Source organism: Cupressus sempervirens, chromosome 2 (genome assembly GCF_028749045.1).
Source record: "Cupressus sempervirens isolate cs-2001-9-10 chromosome 2, ASM2874904v1, whole genome shotgun sequence".
NCBI lineage: Eukaryota > Viridiplantae > Streptophyta > Pinopsida > Cupressales > Cupressaceae > Cupressus > Cupressus sempervirens.
The window spans coordinates 728,793,547-728,808,434 of record NC_143119.1 but is presented as its reverse complement, the minus strand read 5'-3'; the positions used below and the strand labels follow the sequence as shown (position 1 = coordinate 728,808,434).

General features: G+C 33.4%; 1 protein-coding gene across 2 annotated transcripts; it reads right to left on the bottom strand.

The window, feature by feature from the left end:
- Positions 1-632: 632 nt before the first annotated feature.
- LOC149575446 (phosphate transporter PHO1 homolog 1-like) lies at positions 633-8,768 on the bottom strand. Of its 2 annotated transcripts, none has more exons than XM_089815200.1 (14): positions 7,989-8,768; positions 7,288-7,591; positions 6,111-6,567; positions 5,935-5,983; positions 4,801-4,872; positions 4,316-4,445; positions 3,980-4,100; positions 3,510-3,759; positions 3,313-3,417; positions 3,175-3,219; positions 2,883-3,035; positions 1,873-2,151; positions 1,599-1,735; positions 633-965 (listed from the first exon to the last, which is right to left on the bottom strand). In XM_089815200.1, exons 1-14 carry the CDS (start codon positions 8,238-8,240, stop codon positions 878-880), a joined length of 2,442 nt encoding a protein of 813 aa, XP_089671326.1. In that variant the 5' UTR covers positions 8,241-8,768; the 3' UTR covers positions 633-877. The 2 variants fall into 2 exon arrangements, with proteins under 2 accessions (XP_089671326.1, XP_089671325.1); XM_089815199.1 differs by having other exon boundaries at positions 4,795-4,872; positions 7,989-8,676.
- Positions 8,769-14,888: the final 6,120 nt, after the last annotated feature.

Here is a 14,888-nt window from a genome sequence, read left to right as displayed (position 1 = left end):
ACTCCATGACATTAGTTACAATGATGAGGGGGTGTTCCATAATGAATGAGAGAAAGAAGATGAAAGAATTAAAAAGGAAAAATAAAATATGTATATACTTTCCACTAAATATGAATACCTTGAAAATGTAAATGAACATCAACTTTTCAAACCAACCATTTCTTATTATTTCATAATTCTAGTTATATAATTTTTTTTCCTTTTAACTACTTTTCATATATTGCTAGTTGAATATATAAATATTTGATGTAACATTCATTTACATTTGTAAAAATAGTTATGAAAAATATTTTGTTGTAACATCCATTCATATTTGCGAAAATGATTATAATGCCCCCTCAATCAGGTGATTAGCTTTTTTGTCCGAATTCATAATGGGAAGTCTGATATGAAAATATAAAGAAAAATGTTTGTTTTGATTCCATATTCCTTTTAGTCCCGGAAAAAATAAAATCCTACGTTTATTAAAAACAAACCCTTTTGTGGAGAAACTTGCGCCAATGTTTGTGGCCAACAAACAAGACTTGGCAGCGTACAGGCCATGTAAAATTATTGAATGCTGATTTTGTAGGTATCCTTAGTTGCAAAAATTCTGGAAATAAATGATTATTTTGTCAGCCATAAGCAGGCACTTTAAAGATAAAAACCACTTTAGTGTCATTTCAAGCATTCCACATGAAATTCTTGTACACCCAATCAAATATGATATTGGCATAAATTGACGTCACTGTCTATACAAGAACATTTCAATTTTGAATGATGAAAAGATGGTGGAGGGCCACCATTGATGAGTAAAACAAGCCAAACGGCAGTTATTCTTGTCAATGGGGGTGGCCAAGAAGAACATGTTGATTAATCTTTCATCTATTCGAAATGATCAATCTTCGTCCACTTCATGAAAAGGCAGTGGCACTGTTTTTATGGCTCTGAACTTGCCCACATTGGTTAAATGTTCGTTCTCCAACCTGATACGCATTATCATCCATATCATTAGTCTTTCCACTTATAATTCTCCACTTTATAAACTCAATAACATTTCAATCTCAACAGAAACTTAATTGCATGGCATTGGTCCAACAAAGGTGGGGAGTTATTAAATTTTGAAAAGCCACTTATTTATCCTGTTTTTGATGTTTAGTGGGCTCTCTTTCTGATCTGTAAAACACCATGATAATTAGAATACTATGTTCCTCCTGTTGCTACATTTTCTTTAGGGTCAGAAGAGGTTATTTGGGATTGAAAAAGTAGCGGAGATTTACCCCTTTGGAGTTTTTTTTGTTCTTTAATGTTTAGTGGTCCTATAAAATCCTTTGTCTTTTCTTGACAAGATAATTGCACTTGCAGAACATTAAAGAACATTTAGTTTGCTGAAATACTTACAATGTGGTGACTGTTTAAGGAACTTTTGAAAGAATCCATTATACTCAAAAAGATTTCTTGTGATAGTGTATCTTGTCAGACTACTTCGTGATGTTTTTTTTAATTGGGTGGGTGGAGGGGACCTCAGTTAATCTATTCATGGGAGTACTATCAAAGGCTCTGACTGAAATGACAAGTGGGTAACGACATTTATAAAGTTACATCAAATCAACAGTTACCTATAAAAATTCCAGTGTCCCCTTCGAATGACTTCAAGGGACGCCAAAAAGAAGCCTGTCACTCTGGAATCAACACTCTCAAAGCTAGAGTGCATTATCGTTTGTAACCATGCAAGTCTAAGTAATAAGTTCAAAACCTGCAATAAACAACATGTTTATTAGATCTCACAATCCAATTTCGAAAAGACACATATAAAAGGGTTTTAACTTTTCTACCATACAAATGTAATGATGAAAGGGTTATAGCTTCTACTAAAATGAGAGGGTGGCATACCATTGATATGAAGTAAATGAACTTGTGCTTCAGGATGAGTTCATCTCTGAGCCAGGGATTTTTTGAACGAGGGGAAAGAAGTCCCCAATCCTTAACAAAGTCCCAATATAATTGATAGACAGTTGCAATTGTTGATGTGATGACAACCAATGAAAGCCACCACATGTTTTGCTGTTTTTCATATGTCAACCTTGCCCCAGCAGCTACCATAGCCGATACATACTTTCCCAAATTGGCTATGTGATTCAAATCTCCTTCGTCAAACCATCTTCTTGCACACTAGAATCGAAACCAAACTTTGCTAAGCTCATATATGTCATTACTAGAATTGATAAACATATACTCTACTATAGAATAACTTGCAAAATATCATATATAATATATATTCATAACATACAATATATATGACCATTTTAAAACATTATAAATTAGGAAAATATTAATTTTGAAACAAGTAAGTTAACTAGGGGAGAGGATCCAGTACTTGAACGGGTTCCAATGGTTGTGATAGAAATTGCTTACTTTATACCTGCACTTGCTGACTTAATGTCCAATTTTTCTTACAACATTGCACCAATACTTGTGACTTTAAAGTTGTTAGTACAATGATGATTACCAAAAAATGAATGAAAATGTACCCTTTGATCTAAAAAGTAACCAATGATGTGATGCCACATCAGCTGTTCAACTATGGGTACCCTTTATGCACGACCATTGGTCTCACTTTTTTTCTGGGCTGTTTTAGACAACTTGGCAAAAAGCATGCTGATGTGGCATCATAACGAGTGACATGGACTTGAAACCTTAGTTATAAGTAGATGACTCGCCAAGTACGCTGTTGTAAAAAGTTGGGAGCTATTTGAATTTTTTACGTAAGGTTTTGATAAGCGCAAAGTTAGGATGTTCAAGTACCGGGTCCTCTCCCCTATTTAATATTTTTAGTCTAAAAATGAAGCTTTAGTGTATGGTGTTTAAGCCATCTTAATATACACTATGATTAGTGGCATTACCTGCATAGCTCTCCAATAGTATGGAAGAAAGGATACAACATATACTAGATCTTTGTAATGCTTATTGTCTGTGCAAGTACTATAATTTTCGCTCTTGAAGCTTCCAGTTCCATAATAGCATATTACATATTCTAGCTGCCTAAATAATGGCACCTGCAAAACCAGCCAGTAAACAAACTTAGGCCCAAATTCATATAAAGGTCAATATAGTAGAAGAGAAATTTAGTTATTCTCTATCTATCTAGGTCACCAGTTTTGGGGCAGAGAGGTCCATTTTTTATGGCATATTTACCTGGCTGGTTAGTTGATCAGCCATGAAAAAGTCCACCATTACCACCTTAAGACATGGTAAAAGCAAGTCTTAGTAGTGAATGTATTAAGTAAGACATTTGTAGTGAATTAAAGCTGCTGATATGAATGAAATGTGTACCTTGTATAGTGGTGAAAGAATGATATTCCTCATGACACGAAGGAAGGCATATCTTGTTGACCTGTAAATAATGTTAAGTGGGCATACTAAGACTGCAATGGAGCCCTGCCAAACAAAAGCATGGTAAGTAATTTAGATTGCTTGTATAAGGAAATCAGTAACTTAATCGAAGGAAAGGAGAAGGTAGTTGTAGTTACCAGGAGGATGAAGCCAGGGATTGTATCTACATCAACTGGTGAGAACCCTTTGGCTCTCAAGGCCAGATGGCCAACCATTGTGCCCACCACTATAGTCATAAAAGTGGTGCAAAACAAGAACACATCTTGATACTTGAGCTCTCTATTACGTTTAAATTCAAAGATGAATACATGGTTTATACGATGGCGTCTCCACATGAAGATATTGCAACCGTACAGGAATATATGCAAGTTCAATAAAGTCAGCAAACTGCACAAATAAATGAGCATTCCATTTGTTAGAGTAAGAAAAAGAAGCATAATTTACAGCATTTGTGAGCGTAGAATTCAAGAATAGATTCTCTTGCACATAAGTTTAGACTCCAACTTTATTGGGTGTCATGTCACTTTCCCTAGTTAGTTTTATCCAAAGAAAGGTGCTCTGAAATCAACAAACTTAAAAAGGTTGGGGGAAGAATCAATGATCAAACCTAAAAACAGGGTAAACTATTTCCATGTATGTTGGATCCGTCCTGTCTGTGTAAGTGCCAGCTATATGAGCCATGATAATGTACCCCACAAACAAAGCTAAGAAGCATCCTGTGAAAAGCCCTGCAAGAAAGAACAATATGTTAAAAACGATACATCTCTACTGGTACCCAAAAAAATCGTGTGCAATGCTAGTATGGTAATGATTCTTTTGAATTCTTTCTTGTTAAGACTGTACAGGATGCCCCATTTAAAAAGTACATTCCATTGGAATTACAATGTCAGGATAAAGTTTATTTATCTAATTACAGCTATACTCAGATTAAAGAATTGCTAACCTATCAAAAATGTGACCGTGTGAGATTCTTTAGGTTGCTTTGGTTTGAGATATTTCATAGCATTTCTCCGATTGTCATCTGCAAATTGTTGAATAAATAGTTCTTCAATCTCATCCGAAAGTTTAATAACCTGCAGATCATCAGGAGCTCAGATAACCATTAGATCTAGCAGGAAGTGGTCTCTCTGACTGATAACTCTAAGAATGTAAAGTACAGTAATAACTATGCTAATTAAAAATGGGAATAAAAGTGAGCATTTTTCTTAATAGATATTTCAAATCACATTTTATGATTTATCATCAGGATAAACAAATCAGAGAAGAGAAATCATAGTTTCATCAATATTTCAGATCATGTTTTATGATCCATCTATCATCGCAATAAATAAATAAGAAAAAAAGAAAAAAAGATCGTAAAATGTGATCTGAAATATTAATAATAAATTGTTAAACCAGTCAAATCATATAAACTTGCTTAACTGTCACCTTGTCCGAGCTGTTGAAGTAGGACCTTTCAACCACATTCAAATATATAGGTAGAACTTCTTGGCCTGTCACCTGCAATAACATCAATGAAAACCAAATAAATAGTCAGCGGCATTCTGGATGTGGGTGGCTAAATTTAGTTTGTGGTCATTATTGGAAAAAAAAGGCAGTCCAGTGCAATAAACAGTCAATACATTGACGTTTAATTTCTCTTTTGAGATCGATTGTGTAATAGTTTTTAGCATAAATCTTCGGATCATATTATATGATCTATCATCAGGATCCTTGTTTTCTTGCATCTTGACAATAGATCATGTAACATGATTCGAAATATTGATACTAAAAACTATTACACAATCGATCTCAGAAAAAAAATTAAACATCTAATCTTAAAGTCACTACAATGTTCTGTGGTTCTGAACGTGAAAACGGGAGGGTTTGTTATAACACAATATTATCTAAATGGGTTCATCCTACCAATGGTGTAGATACCATCTATTTTCCCACACGAGGTCGAGGAGATTCTCATACGGTCCAAACTTCAATTTTTTATTTTTTTCAAAAAGCTGGAGCATGCAACTACCGTGTCACATTTTCCGAACTCACTAAGGATTGAAAAAGCGAGGAGTGCTGAAAACTTTATTCCTCAGCATGATGTTCTGCAAGCATATGGGTGATCATTCTAAATGCTTTCGAACTGGGATTCCTCAACGTATATTTCTACTGTACAAACTACATACTAAAACAAAACAAAACAGAAAGGAAAAAGAAAAATTGTTTTATTCTTTAACACTGTATACAAGAGCGCAAATGGTTGGATTTATTTTCACCATTGCTCTCTTATGAGGAATTCAAGAAAGAACTTTAGTGTACAGGTTGGTTTTTGGATTAGATTGTATATGTTTTTATCATCAACGTTTCGAAGATCTATCATCTTTCTTTCTTTTCATATCATTTTCTCTCTCATCCTGATGATGGATCATAAAATGTGATTCAAAATATTGATGATAGAAAAACATAAACGATCAAATCCAGAAACCAATTTGTACATTGAAATAAATTGTAAAAATCTTATAATTTCAAAGAACATTTAAGTAAAATAGTTTCAAGAAAAGTTGTTCTGTTGTTCTGTACCTTATCAAATTTCTTCAAGATCTTGACAAAGGCAAGCATGTTTAACGATCTGTAGCAATACCCAAAATCAAATTACATTTAACCCTAGGTGATATATACAGAAATTCAAATGTTGGCGATTCTTGGAAATTACAAAAGTTGTCAAATTCGAAAGACAAAAGCAAAGAAATTTGAACCTGTAAGTCTTGAGGAAACCTAGCCCACGATATAGCTCTACAAAAGCTTTACGTATCATTTTTTCTGCGTGGTGGATGTTCTTCTTGCTCACAGTGTTATTTTCTTCTGCTGATGTTTCTATTGTAGCTGAAGAAACACCGGCTTTCTTGGGTTGGCTGAGGAGATCCTCCCACAAGAGATGTGTTAGGGCAGAAATGGTCCTTGATGGTGTAGTGGCAGGAATCTCCATTCTCATATTGCGGCCTTGCAGATTAAAACTCCTCGACCTTCCATACTTGTTGGACTTCATTTTCTTCAGCTTCCCTTTGCTCTTTTCTGCATTTGTTGATCTCTGTTTTGGTTGCTCTACGAATGTCACGCCGTTTTTCTCAAAAGCTGCAACTACTCGTAACTCTTCACCCTCCGCCTCTTCTTCCTCATCAACCTGCCCATCTTCTTCACACTCATGAACGCTATCTGTTCAGCAATTTAAACCAAACTGAAAATCAATAAACCATCAAATAAAATATCATGAAACAACAAAGTTTTAAGCTTGAATGGCCCATAGCAGAGAAATCTTCAAAATCATATATAAGAGTAAAGTTCTTAAGCCTTATAAGAAAAGGTAAAAGAAGCCTTCAAATACCCATTTCTGGTTATACTGTATGGAAATCTTGAAAAGCTTCAATCGACATAACATATCACAGAAAAAGCATATTTTCTTATAATATTTTGATCATTCAAGAATACTAGATTTTGGTGCTCCAAAAATGCCGTTTCAATCTGAAATAAGCGAACCAAAATCCTACCATTCAAGAATACTAGTTTTTAGTTAACTCGACATGAACTATCACAGTTTATGAAGAATTCAAAAGATTGTTTGTATGCATTTTTAATCACATTCAATGATTCATTATAGAAGGAAACAGAATTCAAAAAAATTATTAATATATATACCATCAAACTCGACGATTCATTATAGAAATAAAATTGAGAAACTTCATGAATGTTTATATCCCACAATTTAATCTGTCTCTACAATTATTAAATCCTTATTCATTCACCCACATTACAAAGCAAACGAATGCATTGACATCCATATATTCATCCTGTGGAATCCCCAGTACTATCGACTTACTATGAGCAATATCATATTTTCATCCAAATTCAAGTCATGTATGAAAAAAATATGGATACCATTAGAGTCCACAGACATATTAGAATGCCTGGAATTACTCTCCTCTTCAACATCACCATTCTTGGCCCTCTGCTGGAAGGCAGCTTTCAGTTCCATCAAAATCCCCATCTGTTGCTTCAATGACTCCCCTCTATCAAGATAGTCCTTTTCCTTAGATTTATAGAACTGATTAACTTTGTTCAACTGGGCATCAAGGGTGCTAAAAAAATTCTGCGTTGCATCATGAATCTCCTGAGAAGTGCCCTTCAGCACCTCTGTTTCGTATACATCCCCTCTTGCAGATTCAGACATTCTTTGCCGCACCTATGCACAAACAACCAATCACATACAATTCAGCACCCAAATTTTGTTAACAGGCCATTAATCTAAGGGCAGCATGTTCATATCCAGATTGAATCCAAATAAAAAAAAAAAATTAGACTTAAATCAAAATCATGAAAGATGTTTAAATCTTAGCTAGTTCAACTTCATATCTGGATTGAATCCAGAAATGAAATTTAAACTTGAACCAAAATCAAGAAAGACGTTTAAATCTCAGCATGTTCAACTTCCTATCCAGATTGAATCCAGAAATGAAATCAAACTAGAACTAAAATCATGAAATATGTTAAATCTTAGCATGTTCATATCAAGATTGAATGCAGAAAAGAGATTAAACTTGAACCAAATCATGAAATATGTTTGAATCTTAGCAGTGTACCCGAATGATGCCTGGTTCAGAATCTCCATGCAAACATTGCCGAGTTTTTCTCTTGACAAGAGTTGTGAAGTGGGATAAGAATTCAAGGCGAAAGGAATGGCGGGTGTCTGGATGATCTGCATCCATGGCCCTCTGCTTCATCAAATTCTTGTGAATTTTCTTCACTTCTTTCTTCAACTGCCAGTAATTCACAAAAGCCTCTTTCCATTCCGGCACCAATTGGGCCTCAAACTGCTTAGAAAACTTCGCCATGATTGATACTCGGAAAGAAACAGAGGATCAACCCAATTGAAATCAATTGAAATTCAAGGTGAGTTAATGGGCATTTTCTATCCAAGGCCTTGCACTCTTATTTATGGCGCCTCGCCGGATTATTCACAATTCCCGCCATCGGCAAAAAAAGCCCAAATTCCCTTCACGATTAATTCCCCCTAACAATAACAAAAATTCAATTAAATCAATGTTTACAGCCACTATCCAAACCAACCAAAATAAGTGTTTGGAGGTATTGCTTTCAGATATTCTATAAAATTCGGGTTCCATGGGCCACTCCCGCCTTAATCCAGATCATTGCCTCCTCAAAGCAAAAGATTTCCCTCTGATAAAAATAATAGGCCATTGTTTAGCACGTGGCATTTGCATCTAGTGGGCATTTTTGTTTATCATCAATACCTGAGATCATCTTCCTAAATCCTTTGTCTTTACCAATACATTATAAATTAACACACACAAAAAAAGTACCTTTATTCTAGTCCAAAATGTATGATCTTATTCAAGAACATATATTGTATTCAAATCCCAGAATATATACCATTTACGTAAAAAGACGTTTAGAATAAAGTGCATTATAGTTAACAACTTAATTGTTTAGTGGGAACCCAATAACCAATTCATAATATGAATTAGAGTAAAATGCTAAATTTTCAAATTTTTTGAAAATTTTCATCGTCTGTCTTACGTTAAGTATACTTGCCGGCCATGATAGAGTTCTAATGACTGAAAGCTAATGCCACAGTAATGGTAAAAAGGCTTTGTACAGTCCTTATGATGCAACAATTTCACGGCATGTGACGGGAAAATCTCAAAGAAACTGATGGGACTGGAGGGGAAAGACCCTTTAACCGACCAAAAAGATTGTTTTCTTCATGGGAGTGAGATTTGTGAGAATCCTGCGTTTACAGTTCACTACAGAAAACTGGAAATTTGTCAGAAGCAACAAAACATGGTGGGAAAGAACATTCCTTTATCCAATTTTTATCCGTATTAATTTTGGATTAAACTGGGTGTATTCCTTAATCGAATTATGATCGTTGTATATCCTTTTCTTGTCCGGTTGAGGGAATTGTAGGCAGAGGACATTTGGGTTGATGGGCATTGGAGAGTACAAAGTTGTGCTTTTGAAATGATAGTCACGATCACCGCTTAGTGCAGTGAAGATACACTCAGCGTGGCCACTTTATTTAGGGCATCCCACTAAGTTAGAATCTTACTGTTCATCCATCACTCTGTACAAATATATGGAAGAAAGCAAAATTTTGGAAGATTTATTCAAATAAAATTGCCATATATATGTTCTTTGATTTAGTGCATGCGGCTAAAATTATTCTGATACCCTTCTCTAGTAATTGGGAGTACAATTATTCTGATACCCTTGTGTAGTAATTTTAAAATAGAGATCTTGGTAGAATGGTAGAATAGGCTTTCTATATAACTTTCATTTTTATAAAGTCTAGAGAAAGAGGACGGTAATGGTAAGATGTGAGCTATAGGATAATGTATCATTCACGTAAGTTGAATAATTGGGAGGAAAGATATGTAAAGATAAAATATTGTTATGTTTGTATATATTAGCAATTGTAATTTAACCAAAGTAGAATTATTATGAGGTTTATGGATAAGTCAAGAAAGTTTATTTAAGAGGAAAGGAGTACTTGTTAGCTATATTACATGATTGGAACAAAACTTCCATAAAAATGTGGCATCTCCATCTACAAGATAAAAGGATATTGTTATGTTTATGTATATTAGTAATTGTAATTTAAACAAAAGTAGAATTAATATGAGGTTTATGGAAAAGTCAAGCAAGTTGTTTAAGAGGAAAGGAGTATTTGTTAGCTATATTACATGATTGGAACAAAACTTCCATAAAAATTTGGCATCTCCATTCATAAGATAAAAGGATGCGTAAACGTTTGGCATCTCCATTCATAAGGTAAAAGGATGTGAGGATATTAGAGATGGAAGGATTAGTACTAGCTAACTTTATTAAAGATGATAGATTGAGTATGTGTTGAAATAAAAGCTCCATATAAATTTGACATCCCCATCTATGGGTAAAAGGACATGTGAATACTAAAGACGAAGGGATTAGATGCTACAAATCTATGATATAGGTATCACTTGAGCCCAAGTAAAATGAATTCTGAAAGTCTATATGTGATGTAAGATGTATCAATGAAGCATGATCAAAAGGTGGTAGAAGAGAATAAAAAGAAGATCATACAATAAAGGCTAAAATCTCAAGGGATTTGAACTTAAATGATGTAGGAATAACATACAAGTTTGATTAAAAAAAAATGATACTCAAATATGAAAGCGAAACACTAGAGGTATCACAAGGTTAATTAGTTTGGGAAAAAGAAAATTGGATGAAATATAAGACTTATGGAAAACCAAAACAAGTATATCTAAGAGGAATATGATGGAACAAAACCTCCATATAAATTTGGAATTTCGATCCATAGGGTAAAAGATAAAATGCCATAGTAAGATTAAAGATGGAAGGATTAGATGTTAGAAATCATAGAGACATGTTCAAATCTATGATATAGGTATTCATTAAGACCAAGTATGTATGATATACATACATACATACATGTATGTATACATATGTATATGTACACACACACACACACACACACACACACATGTGTGTGTGTATATTTATGTGTGTATATGTGTGTATGTGCGTGTATGTGCATGTGTGTGTGTGTGTGTGTGTGTGTGTGTGTGTGTGTGTGTGAATCACTTTCCAAAAGTAAGAATCAAAAGGTAGTCATAAATAACGTCTCAAGTCTTAAGAAAAATTGATTAAATGTTATAGGTTCATAAGGTAAGGTCTCAATATAAATTTTGAAAAACTAACAATTTAATATAAAAATTAGACCCTATAGGTACTCCAAGGTTAGTGTGGATAAAAGAAAATGTAGTACTAGCCAACTTTATTAAAGATGATAGATTGATTACATGTTGAAAACAATCCTCCATATAAATTTGACATCCCCATGAATAGGGTAAAAGGAAATGTGAATATTAAAGATGGAGGGATTAGATGCTACAAATCTATGATATAGGTATCACTTGAGCCGAAGTAAAATGAATTATGAAAGTCTATATGTGATGTAAATGTATCAATGAAGCATGATCGAAAGGTGAGAGAAGAAAATTAAAAGAAGATCATAAAATAATGGCTAAAATCTCAAGAGATTTGAACTTAAGTGATATAGGAATAATCTACAAGTTTGATAAAAAATAATTTAATATTCAAATATGAAAACGAAACACTAGAGGTATCACAAGGTTAATTAGTTTGGGAAAAAGAAAATTAGATGAAATATAAGGCTTATGGAAAAGCAAAATAGGTATATCTAAGAGGAATATGATGGAACAAAACCTCCATAGAAATTTGGAATCTCGATCCATAGGGTAAAGAGTAAAATTCCATAATAATATTAAAGATGGAAGGATTAGATGTTACAAATCATAGAGACATGTTCAAATCTATGACATAAGCATTCATTAATACCAAGTACAGTGATATACATACATACATACATGTACAACATATACATATGCATATATATACACACACATGTGTGCATGTGTGTCTGTGTATACATACATATGTGTGTGCGTGCTTGTGTGGACGTGTGCATGCGTGATTGCATGTGTGTGTGTGTGTGGGGGGGGGGGGGGGTGGGGGGGCGGGGTGTGTGAATCACTTTCCAAAGGTGAGAATCAAAAGGTAGTCATAAATAACATCTCAAATCTTAAGAAAATTTGATTAAATGTTATAGGTTCATAAGATAAGGTCTCATTATAAATTTTGAAAAACTAACCATTCAGTATAAAAATTAGACCCTATAGGTACTATGAGGTTAGTGTAGATAGAAGAAAATATAGTACAATGGGCCAAAGACCTTAATACAAAACAAAGTCTATGAAGTATTGCTTGTTGGAAGGAGGAATAAAACATTGAAAGTATATTAAGTAATATGTTTAAACAATTTGAGATTAGATTAGAGAAGTAAAATGGAAAAAGAAGAACCCTCTATAAGAAAAGTTCAAATAAATGTAAATAATTAAATAAATTTTTCAATAAAACTAGTTTAGCATGAACATTTTAGGTAGTTAATTTAATTTAGATTTGTGTCAAATCATGCATAAATTTTAGTCTAGAAATATTAGAAAATAAAAATACTTAAATAATTTTGGTAGTTGATAAATAGTTCTCTATTTTAATTTAGAAAAATCACATATTATAATCAAAAATTATATATGTTTATATGGATCATGCATGGATAAAACCTACTGTAAGATTAAAATTCTCCATGCATATGAATTTGAACTTTATGTAAGACAAAGTTATATGATGTGTGGAATTGGACTAACATAAATTACACCTAAAAATGATTTGTATCTTCTTAGCTATTTAAATTCTTAAGTCGATGTCTAAGGACATCTTTTAGAAGTTTCTTGACTTGATAAATGAATGAATTCTCTTATGCAAAACTCATTTGACATGACATATTGATGATGATCCATGATATTAAGAATATGGCATACGAACACTCAATTTGTTGGAAATATAAGAGGAGTAACTAAGAGGGGAGGAGTGAATGACTTACCAAAAAACTAAATCCCAAATCCCTTTAGATGTTAGTACAAAATAAACTCTAAAAACTAAATACTTCTAATGCTCAAACACACATAAAATGTTGTAACTTGATAAATACTAAATATGCTCTGTAAGTACTTAACATGCAAAGCTTAGTTGTAAATACATATAAGAAAATAGCACAAACACATTTGACACCAGGATTTAACGTGGAAACCCAATTTGGGAAAAACCACCAATTGGAACTAGTTACCATTTTCACTCTTTTGAAGTCAACCCTGTTAGGAGCCAACAGTATTAAAGGTTACACAATACACTATTAGGTGTGACCCTATTAGAGGATTTAATCACCCTATTAGGACTGGCTTTGTTAGAGGTCTTTAGACAATTCAATAGAACTACCACATTGTTAGAGGTTTTACAAATATTTGTTAAGTCAACTCTGTTAAGAGATTTAGATCACTGCTACAATGGTTAGAGAGTAACAATGAGATGACCTGATTTCTAATGCAAATTAATTGCTGACTATAGATCTCTATTCTGGTTTGTACTTGATCCTTCTAGATCGAATATATTTTTTCAACTCCACAAGGATATTCTACTTATCCTTTTGATTTGCTTCCTCACTGCATCATTAGATCTTCAAAATCTTCCATGCATTCACACTCTTACACACTTTCAAATTCTTGACTTGACCTTATACTTATATCTTTCATATTGTCAAGTCAGCTCATATACAACTTAGAATAACTAATTTTCATCTTCTCAGTTAGCTAGAACCAATAGATAAATCAATTAAACTTAATAAGCCAAAACAAGAAAATCCTTTGTTAGTTGACCTTGCTTGGTAGAAACTAACTCAGAAACAATTTTCCTGTGTTAACCTAGTGAACTTGGTTAACATTGCATACTAACAAAGTTCCTTTGGTAAGCAAGTGAGGTCGGTTAACATTGGTTCCATTCAACATTTTCTTCATTAACTGAGTGAGATCGGCTAACACTCATCTTCTGTAAACTTTCCTTTGGCACCCAAGTGAACATGGTAGACTCTACCATCTGAACTAGGCAAATACAAGAATGCTTGATAAACACAAAAAAATATCTTCATTGCCTAAGTGAGCTTGACATGAACTGATTGATAATGATATGACATTTGTGTAACATCAAAGACAATACGCAATTAATCAATTGTATCCAACAATCTTTCTCTTTGGCATTGATGGCAACACAACATGCCATAACATAATGAAGTTTTTGGAACAAGAGTAAAGTAAGGAGAACATCATTAGTTTTATTCTGATACACATCCATGAGAACTTCTTTTGTTAGTTTGAACTCTTTCTATCTTCAGTTTCTCCCTTTTTGACACCTTTATGATAGCACACTTCTCCCTCTTACAACAAACTTCTCTTTCTTTGTAATGAAAATTTCTTATGGGATATGACAATAAAATTCTTCCTCTTTGACAATACATGATAAAGAAAAAAAATCTATTAATATCAATGTACCTTAAGTATAGATTCATTTGCAATATGCCTTTTTCATTTCTGCACCAACTGATTGATCTTCAACTTGCTCTAGTTGATGCATCACTAAACTTTATTTAGTGAGCTTCAGATAGGGGAATAACCATTAGCTTACCTCTTAGATACAAAAATACATCATTAGGTAATGGCTCAGAGAATACGTCTACAATCTATTTGTTTATGTTCACATATTCCAATCTAACTTCTTTATCTTATGCCAATTCTCTAAAGAAGTGATATTTTATAGCTATGTGCATTGTTTTGGTATGCATCAATGGATTCTTTGATATATTGATTGCATTGATGTTATCACAATATATGACTACTGGACATTTGATCTCTATCTTTATTGCTTCCAACAGTTGTTTGAACCAAATAATGTTAGAACAATTGCCTATTGCTGCTACATATTCTGCCTCTATTGTGGATTGAGAGATACAATTTTGTTTCTTGCTTGTCCAAGACACTAGTCTTTTA

Coding starts and splice junctions, on each gene's coding strand:
- LOC149575446 (XM_089815199.1), bottom strand. CDS start 8,240: ATGGCGAAGTTTTCTAAGCAGTTTGAGGCCCAATTGGTGCCGGAATGG. Junction 7,592..7,988: donor CTGAACCAGGCATCATTCGG/GTACACTGCTAA, acceptor GTTTGTGCATAG/GTGCGGCAAAGAATGTCTGA. Junction 1,736..1,872: donor TCATTTACTTCATATCAATG/GTATGCCACCCT, acceptor TGTTTATTGCAG/GTTTTGAACTTATTACTTAG.